Source organism: Penaeus chinensis, chromosome 18, assembly GCF_019202785.1.
Source record: "Penaeus chinensis breed Huanghai No. 1 chromosome 18, ASM1920278v2, whole genome shotgun sequence".
Lineage (NCBI taxonomy): Eukaryota > Metazoa > Arthropoda > Malacostraca > Decapoda > Penaeidae > Penaeus > Penaeus chinensis.
In genome coordinates, this window is record NC_061836.1 from 16170191 (window position 1) to 16190190 (window position 20000).

At 47.9% G+C, this 20000-nt stretch overlaps 1 protein-coding gene across 1 annotated transcript in view; it reads right to left on the reverse strand.

The window, feature by feature from the left end:
* The window catches only part of LOC125034519 (protein Wnt-16-like), a 208243-nt gene that overhangs the window by 52967 nt on the left and 135276 nt on the right, over positions 1-20000 (reverse strand). Inside the window, exon 2 of the mRNA XM_047626363.1 lies at positions 4969-5246. Within this exon, the coding sequence (XP_047482319.1) occupies positions 4969-5246 (278 nt within the window). The remainder of the gene's footprint in view (positions 1-4968; positions 5247-20000) is intronic.

Below are 20000 nucleotides of genomic sequence, written 5' to 3' on the forward strand. Positions count from 1 at the left end.
CATAAAAAAAAGGCTAAAATATCAACCCGTTTCTTGTATACAAAGACGCGGTCACTTTTTACACCTGAATATACTGTAATAGGGATGCATCTGATACGCCATTGCGGTAATATTAATACAACCAAACTGTAAACATACATATTACATCCAAAATAATTCTCCTTAATCGTGTTCATTAAACTGCTAATAATTTCCATACCGAAGATAATTGGGTTGACGCTGATGCACTTGATATGAAAATACGCTTTCTGGCACGATGAGCTTGATAGGGTAAATACTGTACTTCAACGCAGGTCTTCGGGCGTTTAAAATTTACGTTTGACTGATGGCTCCTTCAGTCAATAGAGCGCAGGTCGGAGTTGGGGGAGGCTCCGGCGTCTGTTTTTCTCTGCTCTCTTCTTTGGGAGGTACGTATGTTCTCTCTGTCTCTCTCTACCTCTACCTCTCCCTCTCTTTCGCGCTCTCTCTCTCTCTCTCTCGCTCCCTTATGTTAATTTCAAAATTTACTTCATTTCTCTTTATCCTCCTCCTCCCCCTCGTGTAATTTTCCTTCTTCCCCCCCCCCCCCCCTCGTCCTCCATTCTCTTTCCCTCCAGTAGTATCTCCCCCCCCCCCCCCATTCCCAGCCACGATTCCGGCCAAATCCTCCCTCTTTCCCTACTCCCCCCTTCCCTCACCTTTTCACAACCCCCCTTTCCTCCGCCCCCTTCCCCAACCCCTCGTCCTCTTCCGCAATCCTCACCCTCTCTCTCCCCCCCTCTATTACTCTGTCCTCCCCTTTCCTCCTTTCTTTTGCTATACCTTCCTTTACCCTCTTTTTCCCTCTTTGGCGACACTGAACCAATCTACTCTCATTCTCTCTCCTCTCCTCTTCCTTGTACGTCCCAGACCAAGTCCTTTTTTCCTTCTTCTTCTTCAACCTCCCATTCCCCTCCCTCCACCCCCTCCCCCCGGCTCGGAATATCCCCTTTTCCTTTCCTTTATCTCCCTCTTTCCCTCTTCCCCAACTCCCCCCCCCCCCCCCCAGTCCACCGTAACCCCCGTATCCTTTCCTCCGCCTCCCTCCCGGACCTCCCTTCCCCCCTTTTCTCCATTCTCCCGTACCCCCCTCCCTTCCTCCCGTTTCCCTCCCTCCCCCTCCCTTCCTCCCGTTTCCCTCCCTCCCTCTCCCTTCCCAACCTCCCCGCCTTTTCCCTCCTTCTCCCCCTCTCCCCCCCTCCCCCCCAATCGCCCCGTGCGGATCAGTTACACGAAGGCCCGCTGATCAGATGCGTCCGGACAGGTTCATTGGTGCGTTCCTCCATCGCATTACGGCCCGTTATCCGGCTTCGCCATCGCGCCCTTTTGTTGGCCGTCGGCGGGTGTGAGCTTCGATGCCCGATGCCCAAGGGTGCCCGAATGCCCCGACCCCGACGCCCGCCCGCCCTTTTGCTTCGCTCCGATACCAGGCCGCCCGTCCTCCCGCTCGCTCGCCGCTCATGGGAAGGGACGGCACGCACGCCCACCCCTCTCGCGGGCGTCCTCGCGGTGCTGTGTCAAGGGGGACGGAGGGATGAGAGAGGGAGAGGGAGAGGGAGAGGGAGAGGGAGAGGGAGGGAGGGAGAGAAAGAGAGAGAGAGAGAGAGAGAGAGAGAGAGAGAGAGAGAGAGAGAGAGAGAGAGAGAGAGAGAGACGAGAGAGAGAAAGAGAAAGAGAGAGAGAGAGAGAGAGAGAGAGAGAGAGAGAGAGAGAGAGAGAGAGAGAGAGAGAGAGAGAGAGAGAGAGAGAGAGAGAGAGACGAGAGAGAGAGGGAGAGGGAGAAACGACGAGAGAGAGAGAGAGAGAGAGAGAGAGAGAGAGAGAGAGAACATACGTACCCCCACCAGTCGTCCCCTGCATCCTACTCTTTGCAGAGAGAGGAGTGGAGGGGAGGGAGGGGAGGGGGGGGGCAGCAGAAGGGCCCTGTTGATGCAAGGATCGAGAGAAAAGCGCAGAGCAAAGGGCGAAGGGTGAAGGGTGAAGGGTGGACAAAGGGTTTGGATGGGGGACTATTATTTTTTTTCTCTCCCTCTTATCTTTGTGGAAGTATATTGATCTCATTTCCCTAAAAAAAAAAAAAAAAAAAAAAAAAAGAAAGAGAATACGTTTCATATCCTTCCCTCTTTGGAGCTAATTTGCATAACTATGGATGTCCACATGGATAAGGGGGGGAGGGATAATGAAGATAATAATTATATAAAAGGAATCATATTACGTAACGGTTCGCAAAAAAATGGATAATGCACATCTGAGGTAAGTCATCTATATAGAGGGGAAAAATAGGAGAAGGAACAGAAGAAATAGAGAGAAAGACGAAGTATAAAAGGACAAAAAACAAGAAAATGGGAAGAAAAACACACGAAGAGAAAAAAATAAATAAATAAATAAAGAAAAAAATGTCGAAGACAAAGAAGAAGCGAAGAAAATAGAAAACACCCACACACAGCAAAAAAAAAAAAAAAATAATAAAAAAAAAAAAATAAAAAAATAAAAGAAACAAATAAAAATAATCCCAACCATACTAAGCAAAACTAAAGAAGCGGATCCGGGCGGCGCGCGGGCGGGCGGGCGGGCGAGGAGCTGCAGTCCGCCCGCGAGAGAGAGAGAGCGACGGCGCCCACTCTGCTCAAGCACAGCCGCCCATCGCACGCCATAAAAGGGCGCGCGGGGGACAAGGCCGACCTGCCTGACCTTTCTTGTGAAGTGTCAATTTCTTCATTGCGTTTTATTGTCCCTGGCTAAACAGAGGAGCATCCTTGACCCCGTTAGAAGGGCGTCTCTTGACCTCGCCTTTCTGTCTCTCTCTCCTTATATCATCTCTCTCTCTCTGTCTCTGTCTCTGTCTCTCTTTCTCTCTCTCTCTCTTTCTCTCTCTCTATATATTTCTCTCTCTCTATCTCTTTCTCTCTCTCTCTCACTATCTCTCTCTCTCTCCTTCTCCTTACCTAACAAGATGTCTATTTTTTTTTTCTGCATTTTTCTTCATATACAGACTTATCTATTTCTCTTTATCTTCTAGGTTTCTCGGTCCATCTACTCATTTGTCAATCCCTCTCTTCCTCTTCTGTTTGAATTCTCTCTCTTTACATCTATCTCTTATCTTCATCTACCTATCTCTCTCTCCCTCTCTCTCTCATTCTCTCTCTCTCTCTCTCTCTCTCTCTCTCTCTCTCTCTCTCTCTCTCTCTCTCTCTCTCTTACTCTCTCTCTCTCTCTCTCTCTCTCTCTCTCTCTCTCTCTCTCTCTCTCTCTCTCTCTCTCTCTCCTTCTCCCTCTCTCTCCATTACTCATTTTCCAACACTACCTACCTTTACATCAATCCATCTCCCTTTTCTTCCTCTCTTCTATCTCTCTCATTACATCTATCTTTCTTCATCACAATCTATCTACCAATCCATCTATTCCCTTTTCTCCCTCTCCCTACCACCCTCTTTACGCCGGTCTCCCTCCATCTTTCAATCTATACATCTATCCATTCTCCTTCCCCCATCCTGCCCCCCCCCCCCCCCCCCACCGTGGGAACCTAGAGAGCCTTCCACTTCCTTCACTCCTTCTTTGAGTCCTCTGTGCATCCTGTTTCCTGTGTTCTACTTTTCCTTATCTCTTTCTTATCTCTCTCTTATTCTCTCTTCTCGCGCGCATCTCTCTTTCATCTTTTTTCCTTTTCTTCTATCGATCCTTCTAACTTCCTCTTCCTTTTGTTTCGTTAATGTTCTTTCACTCGTTTTTTTTTTTCTTGCTACCTGCTCTTCTCCAATTATTTCTTCCAATCCCTTTTCTTCTAAATCTCCTCCTTTTTCTCGTCTGCCCTTCCTCCTCCTTCCGACTCTTCTTTCTCTGCTTACATTCTACCACCTATTTTCTCTTCCTCCCTTCCCACCTTTTCCCCTCCTCCCTTCCTCCCTTTTCTCCTCCCTCCTCCCTTCCTCCCTTTTCTCCTCCCTCCTCCCTTCTTACCTCTTCTCCTCCCTCTTTCCTTCCTCCCCTTTTCTCCTCCCTCCTCCCTTCCTCCCTTTTCTCCTCCCTCTTTCCTTCCTTCCCTTCCTCCTCCTCCCCCAACCCCCCTTAACCGAGGGTAAGCGGTGTGTGAGGAAGTTATTAGCCGCCTAGTGACCGCTCAGATAAAATCACGTGAGACTCCGGAATGAGAGGAGGGAGGAGAAGGGGGGGAAGGGAGGGAGGGAGGAGGGTGGGGAGGGGGAAAGGAGAAGGGGGAAGTGGGAGGAGGATAAAGGGGGAGATAGGGAAGAGGGAGGAGGAGGATGGGGAAGAGCGAGGAGGGAAGAGGATGGGGGAGAAGCAGGAAGGAGGAGGACGGGGAAAGGGAAAGAAAGAGGAGGAGGAATGGGGGGGTGTAGGAAAGAGGGGGAGGAGGAGGGCGGTAGAGGAAGGAGAGGTTGGGGAATGGTAAAATGGTAGTAAAGAAGGGGAAAAGGAAAGAGGAGAGAAGAGAGGGGGGTATAAAATCATAACGAAAAGGTTGGGGGGGGGAGGGGTGCAAATGGAAAGACTTAGGGGCGGGTTCGGGGTGGGGAGGGGAGCGGGGGGGGGGGGGGAGCGAAATGGTTCGTGTCAGAACAGCTTCTCGCTCGCCTGCTTAACCTCCTGTAATCTTTTTTCTCTCTATTTTCCATTTACAGTTCGTTTCTTTTCTTTGGTTCCTGATATATATATATATATATATATATATATATATATATATATATATATATGTTCATTTCTCGCAGCTTTTAACTAAGCACGGACTATCTATTACGATAACGACAGTATAGTATATTATCTATTTAATTTATCAAATGAGCCTATAAATCACGTACCCACCTTTCATTTACATATCTACAAACATAATCCACAGTCTACACAGTACAGTTCAAGGAAATATTTGTTGACTACTCTTTATTAAACACACGTCTGAAAAAAAAAAAGAAATCCGTGACCCGTGGCACTGACCTCGCTTGAGCGTGTCGCCGAAGGGCACGTCGAGGTCCACGCCCGTCGTGCAGTTCCAGCGCTCGTTGCGGAACTGGTACTGGCACTCGTTGATGCCTCTGCGGGCGCCGGCACTCACGCTCTTGATGGTGTCGGGGTTGCTCTGGCACACGGCCACCTGCTGCTGCACCAGGCCCGGCAGGTGCTGACAGATGCTCACTGCTGACGACGTGCTGACGTTCTGCACTTCCTGGTCGCCCTGGGGCAGCATCGGCGTCACGCCCACCACGCCCAGGTACCTGTCAGGGGCGGGAGAGACGGGCGAGGTGAGTTACTGGATGAAGGAAGTAAAGAAATGCACGGAACATAATTCTATTAGACACAATGAAATCGACAGAAACATAGGCACGTAAATAAATAGATTAGTAAACGTGAAATAGAAATAAATATGACCAAACAGAATGAGAATATGCTAGTTTTTTTTTCTCCATTATGCCTTTACTCAATAAATGGAAAGGATTTGGGCGGGGTTAAAGAATCCCGAATAAATATGTACTTAGTCACATACATTAGGAAAAAAATAATCTTTAAATGCACGCGCGTGGGAGAGACCGGTACACAGACAGGCGGAAAAAACAACAACTTGGAAACAGACATACAAAGGAGACATAAACGAACCCATAACGATAACATACACATGTTTCACCCACATACCCCCCCCCCCCCCTTTGAATCGCCAAGGAAAGCCACTCCAAGCTCTCGTCTTTACACATCTCAATAATTCAAAAAAAAAAAAAAAAAAAAAAAAAAAAAAAAAAAAATCAGTGGAACGCTATACCCGAGCCTCGATAAAAACCCGTGATACACTTCCAAGAGCTTTCGCAACTCCGCCGGCCGAGGCATTAGCGCTTCGAGAGGGCAGGGAACGCTGACGTACGATCGAGCTGCGTGCGGTTACTTGCGCTTAAATACGCTGGTCCTGATTCGCTCCACTGGCTCGCCCGAAACCCGATTTTTCTGAGAGTGTAAATTATACCGAGACAGATTTACATATTTCTTTACCCGCCACTCACTTAGTCCTCTCATTCACTTATTCTCTCTTTCTTCTCTTCTTTCTGTCTGTCTGTGTCTGTACTCTCTCTCTCTCTCTCTCTCTCTCTCTCTCTCTCTCTCTCTCTCTCTCTCTCTCTCTCTCTCTCTCTCTCTCTCTCTCTCAACCCTCTTCCCTCTCTCCTCCCCCACCATCTTTCCTTTCTCTTCTTCACAACCCCCTTCTCCCCCCCTCCCCTTTCAATCTATTCTCTCACTTTCACCATCATACCCTCCTCTCTCATCCTCCTCTCCCCACCCTCATTCCCCTATTCACCTTCCTCCCCTTTATTTCTTCACAACTCCCTTTTCTCCCACCTTCCCTTCGGGCCTCGCTCATATCTCTCCTTCCCCTTTCCTCCCTTACTTCTCTCTTTCACTCCCCCTCCCTCCCTTTCTCTCTTTCTCCATCTCCTTTCATTCCCCCCTCCTCCTCCACCGCCCCGCCCTCACTTTTCCCCTTTCTCCCTCCCCTCTCATTCTCCCCATCACTCTTCCCTCCATTCCTCTCCACCTCCCCTTTCCCGCTACCCCCCCTTCCCTTTCACTCTCCCCATCTCCCTTTCCTCCCTCCCTCCTCCTCCGCCTCCTCGCCCCCCACCCACCCCACCTACCCCACACACCAACCCCCACACCCCACCCCCACCCACTCTCATTATCCTCTTACCCGGATCGTGCCGAGATCTGGTTAATCTATACGTCCGGTTAATCATTCCATAGCGGATAATCTGGCAATAAACGCAGGTGATTAGTGTTCGTAAAGTATCTTAGGCGATTACAAGCAGATGCGCGACGTAAGTAGACGGGACAGGCGGACGAAGAGGAGACACAGATGTATAGATAGATAGACGGATAGATAGCGTGACCTTGTAGATGTATTGGCAGAAGGGCAGGCAGCTCGGGATGAGTGGCATGGCCTTAAGGATTAGAATTATGAGTAGTATCATTAGCAGGAATTGTTGCATAAGTAGTACTAGGACAGAAGCTAGTAGCAATAGTGGCGGTGGTGATGCTGATGATGATGATGACGCTGATGACTGATGCTTAGGTTTACGATGGTAATGATGATGACTGATGATGCTAACGAAAATAATAATGATAAAAATGAAAATAACAAAAAAAAATTGAAAATAGTAACAATAAAAATATTAATAACAACAAGAATAATAATGAAAATCATAAAATACAAAACCAAGATGACCAGAGGCAGCGGTGGTCGTGCGCTACACACTCGGTACTTAAGTGGTCGTACTTGTCTCGTGGTGGTGAAGGGGGTAAGCAGGAGGTTACGGGGGTAATAAGGAGAGGGGGCTAAGGGGGGGGGGGGTAATGGGGATGGGGGGAGGGCTAAGGGGGGGTAATGGGGAGGGGGATTCACAGTTAGAACCGGCTGCTTTGTTTGCCTGTTGTACTTTTGGTTTGTTGGTTGGTGTCAGTATCATGGGTGTTAATCTATTTTTTTTCTATTGTGTCCGTTTGTTTATTTTCTTTATTTGATCGAGCACCTCTATATTGTTATCGTTATTGTTGTAACCCTTACTATTGTCATTATTAGTAGGACTACCATCATGATTACCATTACCATTGTCATATCATTCTTATCAATAGCCATTAATACTATTTTAACATCGGTATCATCACTGCTATTGCAAATTCCCCATTGCATCACGATATCATCATTTCCTTTTGAAGATAATGGCGGCAAAGCATAGGTTGCAAGGCTGCAATACCTGTATGAATACCGGGTAAAGGTCTCGGCAGATATCGGGCCAATTGCGCTAATGACAATGACATTTTAAAGTCGCGGTATGGATTCTTGCAAATATATTTGTTGCTACTGGCGAATACTGCAACTATATATGCACATCTATATCTATATCCACATATACATATATCAAATACATACGACGATACAACTAGATATACAAATCTGTATATCACCAAGTAGCTCAAACAAAAACAACAAACAAAAAAAACATTCAGTCGTAAAATGCGAGGAGGAAAAAGCAAAAAAAGGCGAGTAGGAGGGAGGGGGGGAGGGGTGAGTAGGAGAAACAGCTGGGGAACGACGCTCGACGGCAATCAGTACGAGGGAAACAACGTAACAGTAAACCAATATGAGGGGAAATAGACACACACGTCATTGCAAAACGAACGTAGAGTGTATATAACGGAACAATAGGACTCCCGCCTCGACCTCACAGCGTGATGTAGATGGGTTTGGGGGAGAAGGGAAGAGGGAGGGAGGGAGGGAGGGAAGAGGGAGGGAGGGAGGGAGGGAGGGAAGAGGGAGGGAGGGAGAAGGGAAGAGGGAGGGAGGGAAGAGGGAGGAGGGGAGAGATGGGGAGAGGGAGGAGGGGAGGGAAGAGGAGGGAAGAGGGGGGGAGAAGGGAAGAGGGAGGAGGTGAGGGAAGGGAAGAGGGAGGAGGGGAGGGACAAGGAGGGAAGAGGGGGGGAGAAGGGAAGAGGGAGGAGGTGAGGGAAGAGGGAGGGAGAGGGAGGGGGAGAAGGGAAGAAGGAGGAGGGTAGGGAAGACGGGAAGAAGGGAGGGAGGGATGGGGAGAAGGGAAGAGGAGGAGGGGAGGGAGGTGGGAGGAGGAGGAGAGAGATGATTTTACTAACATCGCCAGGAATCACGCTAACCTTCCATCACCAGTGAAACAGGAGGGGAGGGGGTGGGGGTGGGGGTGTAGTAGGGAAGAGGATTAGGGGTGGAGAGAGTGGGTAGGGCAATATGGGATCAGAGGGGGAGAGAGGGGGAGGGGGGAGGCTTTTATCCTACGGGTAAGTTACGCAAGGAGTGGTGTACAGAAGGGGGGGGGGGGTAGAAGGTAATAAGAGTACCTACTGATTGAATACGATAGAGGAGAACACGAGGCGGGGTGAAGGATGAATGAGGAAGGAAGAGAGATAAATAGATAGACTGATGGATAAAAAGACAGATACCATTAATATCTATATCTATCTATCTATCTATCTATCCTATCTATCTATCTCTCTCTATATATATACATATACATATATATACACACACACAAACACACACAGATAGACAGACAGAAAGACAGATATAGATTTAGATATATAGATAGATAGAGAGAGAGGCGAAGGAGGCAGCAGATAGACCGGACAGATAAACAGATAAACAGGCCAAGCGAGCGTGATCAGCAAGAGCGTGAAGACGGCGAGTCAACTTCGGCGCCGGAGATTAAACTCAGCCTCTTTAATAGCGACATCTCACGGAGGAATTCCCCGCCAGGCTTTGTTATTTAATCGAATTTAATTCATCTCCCATTAAGGTAACAGGTGCTCCTCTCGGCGTTGGCATAAGTGAAAGATGAAAAAAAAAAAAAAAAAATCTTCCAAAATTGTCTATAAACACCGAACCACAATTACCTACGAAATTATTCTTGAGAGAGAGAGAGAGAGAAACAAAAAACTTTATATTCCTACTCGGTGTATCCCTTAATTGCAAAACAAGATTCCTCATTTTCAAGGGCACCCCCCTAAAGACCCAAGCTCATAGAAAACGGCACACAGTCCCGCCTTCTCCACCCCTCCCCATACCCATGCCTTTGCACTTTTGAATATTAATGCTCAGTTTTACGTTTTCATCTGTTGCCATCCGTCAGAGGAGCGGCCATAAAAATTCTACGAGCTGAACGCTACGCCATTTATCACCCGCGGAAGTTAAATATACACCTACACTCACCCAGACGTAATCCCGGGATGAGCTCTGACGCATTTCGACCGGCATCTGTCGCACGTGTAGCGAGACCGAGTATAAAGCTATTTGCCATTATTTTTTCTCGGGTTTTATTAGCCCAATCCGTAATGAATATCACTGAAATGATCTAGTGCAACAGGCTCCCCAACCGCTGCCTCTGAATAAATCTCGTTTATCAGCCCCCATTTGTCTCGAATAAATTCTCACTCCGTCCTTGAAATCGCCCGCGAAGCTTCGGAAACCCTAATTCTGGTGTTTATATCCCCAGACATTTAACCCATCAAGACCAACAACCTTGGGACCGGCTCCACACCCTCCCACCTGGTTTCCATATTTTCGACACTTTAAAACTCTGCCTATGCTATTACCCGTTTTTCGGAAGCTCTTTATAATTCAATAAACCTGTCAAACTGTCAACAGGGCCCAAACGCGCGCCCCGGCAGGATGGATTGACGGGGCGCTCCTTCTGGGTACGGCGGGAGCGCTCTTATCTCGCTCACATCGAACAATCGACTCGCCTATTATCATCAGAAGGCGATCCCCGATTCGAGTCTTCTCTATCCTCTCCTTTCTCCTCTCTCCTCTCTTCCCTCTCTCTCTCATCTACACTTTCTTCCTCTTCTCTATGCCCTTTTACCCTTCCCCCCTCTGTCCCTTCCTCCTCTTCGAAAATAACAATCTGTCCTATCAATCAAATTAAGTCTCGCTCTTCTTTCTTTCTCTTTCTCTCTGAGGGAGGAAAAAAAGAACAGAAGAGAGAGAGAGAGAGAGAGAGAGAGAGAGAGAGAGAGAGAGAGAGAGAGAGAGAGAGAGAGAGAGAGAGAGAGAGAGAGAGAGAGAGAGAGAGAGAGAGAGAGAGACAGAGACAGAAAAAAAAAACACTAATTATCTTTCGCAAAAATCCCCCCTTTCACCCACACACACCAGTCACCCCCCTCCCTCTTCCTCCTCCTCCTCCTGCTCCTCCTCCTCCTCCTCCTCCTCCTCCTCCTCCTCCTCCTCCTCCTCCTCCTCCTCCTCCTCCTCCTCCTCCTCCTCCTCGACCCGTTCCGTAAATACGTCTGTTTAGAAGGAGCTGTCCATCACGCTGTCATAAACGAAGTGAGACGAAAGATGAGAGATGAGAGGAGGAGGAGGAGGAGGAGGAGGAGGAGGGGAGGATAGGAGGAACCAGGAGAGGGGGTGGATAGGAGGAGGCGGGAGAGGGGGTGGATAGGAGGAGGCGGGAGTGGGAGGGGAGGAGGATAGGAAGAACCGGATGGAGGGGGGAGGTAGGATAGGAGAGGGGGAGAGGGAGGGGAGGATAGGAGAACCCAGGAGAAGGGGAAGGAGGAGGAGAGGGTAGGAGGACCCTGGAGGAGGGGAAGGGGAGGAGGATAGGAAGAACCGGACGGGGGAAGGGAGGAGGGGAGGAGGGGAGCAGAGGAGGATAGCAACATGAGATCCAACACTTTATCCATCATGCGTGTCACTTTCAGAGAGGAACCTTCCGCCCAATAGATGCTTTCTGACGGCAGCTTCTAAACGGGGCGGCGCGGGAGGCCCCCAGCCCGACGCGTGTGGTCCGACGGCAGCGTAATAAAGAAAAATAAAAATAAAATGAAAAAGAAAAAGGGAAAAAAAACTTATATAAAGAGGGTATATATATGCATTAGATTATTAATATATGTCGCATGCATCTTGCGGTCAAAGTTAAGGGTCGCCATTAGTGTAAGGATAAATCACACGACGCGCGTTTACAGAGGCAGATTTGCAAGGCCGGTTGCAAGAAGACGGCAAGAAAGGTGAGAGAAGAATAAACTGGGCAAAGGAAAATTGCAAATAGAATGCGAAAGACAGTGATAAGAAAATGAAAAAAAAAAAGAATGTACAAAATATAAGGGATTTAAAATAAATAACAATAATAAAAGAACTAATGGTACAGGGTATACATTAGTAATATTAACTTCAGATATAAGATCAAAACAACAATAACAATAATAATAATGAAGATAACAACTTTATTACCAAATAAAATAACAACATTGATAATAACAATAAAAATAACAGTAATGACAACAATGATAAAGAGAAATGAAAAAGTTGAGATATAATGTTTAATAATAACAATAAAAACAACAAGAATAAATTATGATAATAATAATAATTATAATAACAAGGATGAATAGTAAGAACAATAACAATAACAATAACAACAATAACAACAACAACAATAATAATAATAATAATAATAATAATAATAATAATAATAATACCGCCAACTGCAATAATGGTAATTGCGGTAATAATAGAAATAACAAAAAAAAAAGTCAAAATAATACAAATAACAACAAATTGCCAATAAAATAATAACAACAACAAAAATGACAAAAACAACACCAACAACAATAATAATAACCAAAATAACATTAATAATAATAATAATAATAATAATAATGATACGGAGGACGGCGCCAAGGAGCGGAATTCGCCCCCGTCCATCCTCTTCCCCTAATCTGCTTATCATCTTTATCGCGTCCGTTAAGCTCCTTCTCATCTTCGTTACAATGAGAGGGCAGAGGAGGGGGAGGGAGGGAGGGAGGGGGGGAGGGAGGGAGGGAGGGAGGGAGGGAGGGAGGAGGAAGAGGGAGGGAGGGAGGGGAAGGAAAGGGGGAGGGGCAGCGGGGGAGGGAGGGAGGGAGGGAGGGAGGGAGGGAGGGAGGGAGGGAGGGGGAAGGAAAGGGGGAGGGGGAAAAGCGGGGGAGGGAGGGAGAGGAAGAGGGAGAGGGAGAGGGAGATCGGGGGAAGGAAAAAGAGAGGGAGAGGGAGAGGGAAAGTGGGGAAGGGAGGGAGGGAGGGAGGGAAGGGAGGGAGTAGAGAGGAGAGGAAGGAGAGAGATAGAGAGAGAGAAGAAATGAGAGGAGAAAAAAGAGAAGCGAAAGAGACAGAGTAAATGCAAGACATACAAAGGGAGGCGAAGAGAAAGAAAGACAGAGAGAGAAAGACACGACTCATGGTCCGAAATTGATTCCGTGGATGATTATCTCCTCAACTCAACGTAATTAAGAGAATTTCAGGCGATTACCGCACTAATAAGAAATAACCCGTCTCTCTTTCCATTCGGAGTCCCAGAACCTTCGCATTGTTCATTTCACGGTCCTGGCCTCCGATTGGCTAATGCTTATTGCAGGGCTGGTCAGCCTGTTTCTTTTACTGCGGCAGAAAAGAAATATGTATGTGTATATATATATAATATATATAATATATATAATACACACAACAAGACAACACACACACATATACATACACATATATATGCGGACACATACATAGGTACATACAGACATTGTATTCACACATATATATTGCACACACACATAAACTACCTGTCTCTGTCTCTGTCTCTGTCTTCGTCTCTGTCTCTGACACACACACACACACACACACACACACACACACACACACACACACACACATCAACACAACGGAACCGCGTGGGAAACCCGGAATGCCGAGCCGAAGCCTGGCCAAGGGCCCGTCACCAACATGCCGAACGTCAGGCGCGGAGGCGGGAGACAATCCTCAAAGGGCTGACACTCCTGACACTTGGGTCCAGGGATCAGACCGTTTCGCCCATCAACAAAAGAACATGCAAGGAAGTTGTGTTGAGAGAGTGAGAAGAGAGAGAGAGAGAGAAGAGAGAGAGAGAGAGAGAGAGAGAGAGTAGAAGAGAGAGAGAGAGAGAGAGAAAGAGAGAGAGAGAAAGATGAGAGAGAAAGAAAGAGAGAGAGAGAAAAGAGAGAAGAGAGAGGAGAGAAGAGAGAGAGAGAGAGAGAAGAGAGAGAGAAGAGAAGAGAGAGAGAGAGAGGAAGAGAGAAGAGGGGGGGGAGGCGAGACAGAAAGATAACGAAATGCAGAGGAGGAGAATAAGGAGAGAAATAACAGAGAGAAAGAGAAAGGAGAGAGGATATAATATAATATATATATATATATATATAATATATAGAGAAGAACGAGAGAGAGAAGAGAAGAGAATGCTTTACCTTTTTTTATTAACAATCACTATCATTATCTATTTCAAGTACTTAATTTGTGAATACCATATATCTATGATATTTACCTTCAGATAAGATAATCCATCTGCTATCTTTGCAATTTCCTTGGGCCTATATATAATTAACCCCTCGCTATAACACCCAATGAAGACCATCAATAGGCGCACCAAACCATATCAAAAACCACTCCAGAATTATTTATTTATAAATTTTCCCTTTTTTCGAAATCGCTGGGCTTCATTTCGCAACAGAAGAGAAAGGAAAGATTCGCAACAGTTTTTTCTCAGATCCCAAATATTCGCCGAATCGTGACCCGTAATTAGCGAGTGTAGCCGACCTCTTTTTCGTTAGCCTTCTATCTCTTTTTTAATATTCCTCCTCCATTTCTTCTCTTTTCTTCCTTCCTGCTCTCCTCCTTTTTTTCTCTCTCGGACATCTCTCTTCTATCTGATTCTGTCGTCTATAATTGCCCATTTTCGGTCCCTGTCCTCTGCTAGTCTCTCTCTCTTACTCCCTGCCCTCTGCCTGCGAGCTCCTCTCTGCCGTACTACTTTTTAATTAATCTATTGGCGCATCCGAATATGACTAAATGGGACGCCACCGTAACGTGTGTGTCTATCTGTCGTACCTTCCTCCACCCCTTTCTCTCGTTTTCTCTCCCCTCACCCTCTCTTTCTCTCTCTCTCTCTCTCCTCTCTCTCTTCACTCTCTCCACTCTCTCATACTCATCGTTCATCACTCATTCAACTCTCTCTCTCTCTCTCTCTCTCTCATCACTCTCTCATCACTCTTCATCCAATTCTCTCTCTCCTCAATCTCTCTCTCTGTCTGTCTCACTCTCCTCTCGTCGTCTCTCCCTCTCTTCATCTCCTCCACAATTCCTCAACTACACTACTGCTCCCACACTCTCCACTCTCTCCCCCACGACGTCACTTCATCAAACACTAACATACAATCACATACTCTCAACAGTTCTCAACCTCACCTCTCGCACCCCCAACTCCAAAACCCTCACAACTCACCAACCACCCCATACAAACTCACAGTACTCCTCTCCTTCAACTTTTCTCACCTCTCAAAACAATCACACTACTCAACCCATCACATCCCTCACGTCACTCCCCTCCCCACAACAGTCTCAAGTCTCTCAAACACATCCACCATACAAACACATATGTAATCAAATCACCTCATACGCACTGATCATCACTCACACGTCTCAAATCAAACCGTTCACGTCTCAACCAAAAACACTCCAAACTGTCCTAATCTCAGGAACATGAATAAACACACATCACTACTCCTCACTTCACACTAACAAAATCCACACACCTCTCAAACTCACAATCACTCTCTAAATCCCACATAACTCTCACCTTCCATAACCAGGAAACCGCTCAACAAAACAACTCACACACAAGTAACTCACGTAAAACAAATACCTCCATCAACTAGTATAAAAACCTCTCCTCACTCTCACTCTACTCTCTCTCTATACTCTCACTATACCGCTCATCAAACTATCCACATACAACAATAGAACACTCTCAGCATAAAACTTCAAAACAACACAAAACACAAGCCTACCTCTCACCATCCACATCTCAAACATAATCTTGTCACTCACCTCCTCAAATCTTCTCGAAAACTAATCTCCACTCGAACAACTCACTCAAAGACTACCTCACAACCATCGGCCTCTCTCCTCTCCCGCTATAAACAACATAAGTAGTCTCTCAAAAATCCACACAACACATTACTCATCAAAACATCACTCTCTACCACACTATCTTCACTCAACACTCTCCACTATCTCTCACACTCTACTCAGAGATCCTCGACTATACCCACCAACCTCACTCTCACTCTCTTCTCTCCTCTCTCTCTCCAACTCACATCCACTTCACCCATTCACTCGTCCTCTCTTCTCTACCTCTCCCCTCATACTCTCTCCTCTCCACTTCTCTCCCGTCTCTCCTCATCAAAACCTTCTCCTCTCAAACCTTCTCTCTCTTCTCACCTCTCCTCTCTCGTCACCTCACTGCTACTCTCAACACTCCATCTCTCTACCTCTCTCTTCTCCACTCTCTCCACGACTGTCTCATCTCCCTCACTCGTACTCACCTCGTCTAGTCTCCCATATCCGCCTCTCTCTCGTCTTCTCTTCCCATAACCTCTATCTCGCTAACGCTAACACTCCACTCTTTAACCTCTCACGTCTCACACTTACCACTCTACCTTAACTCTCACACCCTTCAACTAACAACTCCCTCTCCCTCTCAACACTATAATCACTCTCCATCACTCTCACTCTCCCACCACGTCTCACTCTCTCATCTCCCCCCTGCATCCAATCTCTCTCTCTCTCCTCACCCTCTCACCTCTCTCCTCTCTCCACCCTCTCATCTCTCTCATCTCTCACAGTCTCTCCTCGCACATCTCCCCCCCTCTCTCTCCACCTCTCTCATCTCTCCTCATAACTCGCCCCCACACACCAACCTCCCTTCTCCCTCTCTCTCAACACCCTCTCCTTCTTCATCTCTCATCTCGCTCTCCACTCTCTCGTCACTCCTCTCTTCACTCTCCACCTCTCCTCCCTTCTCCTCACTCCTCTCCATCCCTCAGTCTCTCTCCTCCTCTCTCCCCCCCCTCTCATCCATCGCAATCTTCTCCCTCACTCCTCTCTCTCTCTCTCCTCTCTCCTGACGTCTCTCCATCCCCCTCACACCCCTCTCTCTCCCCCTCGCACCTCTCTCTCCCACCTCTCTCTCTCTCTCTCTCCCCTCCACTCCTCCTCCGCACCTCTCCATCGATCCATCTCAATCACCTCTCCCCTCTCCCACACCTCTCTCTCACCTCTCCGTACCTCTCTCATCTCCCCTCTCAAAACATCATCAACATCTCTCCTCGCTACTCTCTCTCTGTCTCCTCTCTCCCTCCTCATCCACACAACCCTCCTCACTCTCCTCCCATCGTCTCATCTCCTCTCTCTCTCTCTCCCCACCTCTCGTCCTCCTGGAATCACTCCTCTCTTCTCTATCTTCTCGTCTCACTCTCTCTCTCTCCTTCCTCCTCTCCACACTCTCTCATCATCTCATCGCATCGCTCACTCGCACTCAGCTCTCTCTCTTACATCCTCTCTCGCTCTCGCCAACTCTCTATCTCTCACACCTCATCACTCACTCTCCATCACTTCTCTTTCACTCTCTCGCTCTCTCTCCTCCCCTCCCATCTCTCATTCTCTCCTCACCTCTCACCCACCTCCTCTCACTCACCGCACTCGCTCCGTCTCTCCATCTCTCACTCCTCCCCTCTCCCTCTTTCTCTCGGTCGTCTCAGCTCTCTCTCTCCTCCTCTCGCAATCACGTCTCACTATTCTCCATTCTCTCTCCTCTCACTCCCTCTCTAACTCACATCTCTCCCTCTACATCATCACTCTCTTCCACTCGTCTCTCCTTCTCCACACTCCTCCTTCACAGCACATCATCTTCTCCACTAATCTCAATCTCTCGCCATCTCCCGTCTCAACACCTCAATACTCGTACCACTCTCTTCTCTCACCACTCTCACTCTCTCATCCTCTCCATCTCACTCTCGTCTCTCATAATTCCTTCATCTACTCTCACCCCCTCATCTCCATCCTCTCTCTCTCTCTCTCTCGCTTCACCACCACAACAAAACACAACTCACACACTTACACAGTACTCACCATCTCATCACTAAACTTCCTACCACGATCAAAACACTCACAACACACAACAACTGCTCACCTCGATATCACGGATCTCCACAGCCCATCACACGTTCTCCTCTCAAAAGACTCCAATAAACTCACACTCACGCAACCTCTCTAAACTGCTCACTCACTTCACACATCATCAACCACAAGCCACCGCAAGTCAGACACACTCTCACTCACCTCACATATACCTAACCACACTCCAACTATTCACAAGCACATCTCAACTCACATCACACTCCGTCCAACTCACTAACTCACCATCACATCCGTCTCACATCCCAACAAATCTCAGCAGTCCTCTCCCTCCCACAAATCTCACACAAAACTTTACTGCACAGCTAATCATCATCCTCTCACTCCTCTACTATTCCCCTCACATCCCAGCTCTTCGACTTTATCTCTCCCTCTCTCTCTCTTTAATACCACTCACTCAACCAACTCATCAACACTCTCCACAGTTAACCGAAGCTCGAACTTTCCCTATCATACTCACATCCGACTCTCTCCACTCACTTAACCTTCTCACTCTCCCAGACAATATGAGAACTCTCACGATCCTCTCATCACTCCACAAATAACAACGCAACCCGAATCACACTTCAATCTCCTCAACTCTCCTGATCTCACTCTCAAATCACTAGCTCGTCCCTCTCCACGAACGCTCCCAGCGCACAGCTCGATCACTCTTCACTAAATCTCCTCACCATACTTCACTCCTAAACATCGACTCTTCACGTTCAACTCTCAACTTCTCAGTAGAAACAGTCTCTCACCTCTCATATATCACATCTCATAACTCTCCAATCTCATCAAAACTTCTCTCCGCTCGTCCTCTCCCCATTCTCTCTCTCTTCTCTCACTCTCATCTCTCTCTCACATCCTCTCATTCCAACATCTCTGCCTCTCTATCCTCAAGCCTCACCGTCACTCAAGCACAGCCTCAACCACAAGTACGGTCCAAAACGACACATAATACGACCTCATACATAGCACAATCTCACTCTTACTCATCACACCTCCCTACTCACCAACAACAACGTACCACACTTATCACAGAACACAGACAAACTGCACACCATACTCAACCAGACCACCACATGTGCACTAACCATCAACACTCCCTCACATCACCTACTCCAACTACCTCACACCCCACCCACTCCCCACACTCACATCCCCCATCATCTCTCACTAACTCATCTTCCCTTCACACGACACAACTCATAACCCCTACACTCCCTACACCTCTCTCTCACTCTCTCTCCACTCTGTCCACCTCACTCACCTCCTCATCTCTCATCACCACTCTCACCACACCTCTCTTCCCCCTCCACTCACACACCCACTCTCTACCCAACACCAAAACACACCACAACCACTCACAACCACTCACACACTCCCAGACTCCAAACAAGATCAGCTCTCTCACGTAAACTCCACCAACATCTCTCTCCTCAACACGTTCCAATGCACTCTCTCCTCACAACACACGTCACTCACTCTCTCACACTCACTCTCACCACAGACATCCACCAACCACTCTCAACTCCACGTACACCTCCTTCTCATCTCATCTGATCACCTCACTCCACTCCCTCTCCTCGAGGCACTCCTCACTTCTCACTAACTCACTCACTCACATCTCTCACACCTCCCTACCTCCTCTCGTCACTTCTCTCACTCCCCCTCTCTCCCTCTCTCAAACCACATCTCCTCACTCACTGTCTCTCCCTCTTCCTCCATCTCCTCATCCGTCCTCATCACACACTCGTATCAATCTCCATCTCCTCTTATCGGCCTCTCTCTTCACTCTCCCTCTCTCCTCTCCCCACCTCTCTTCTCCTGTCCACCCCCCCCCTCTCTCTCCTCCCCTTTCTCCTCTCCCAAATCCCTCTTCTCTTCTCTCCTATTCCCCTCTCTCTCCTTCTCCTCCCCGCTCTCTCTTCTCCTCCCCCCTCCTCAACCTCACAACCTCTTTCTCCCTCCCCATCCCCAATCCCCTCTCTCCCTCCTTCTCTCCCCTCCTCTAAACCCCCTCACTCCTTTTTTCCCACCCCTCTTCCCCCCTCCTTCCCTCCCCTCCTTCATCTCTCTCTCTCCCTTCCATCTCTCCCTCCTCATTTTCCTATCCATCACCCACCCTCTCTCTCCTCTCTCTCTCTCTCCAACCTCTCTCTCTCCCTCTCATCCCTCCTCTCTCTCCTTCTCTCCCTCTCCTCTAAATTTTCTCTCCCATCCTTCTCCCCACTCTCCCTCTCATCTCCTCCTCTCTCTCCTCTCCCCTCTCCCCCTCTCATCCTCTCTCTCCACCTTCTCTCTCTCCCCTCCTCCCCTCCCACCTCGTTTCCACCCTCTCGCCGCCCATCCGTCTCTCTCCATCCTCCCCCTCCCCCCCTCCTCTCCCCTCTCTCCCCTCCCCAATCTCCCATCTTCTTCTCACCTCTCTCTCATCTCTTCCCTC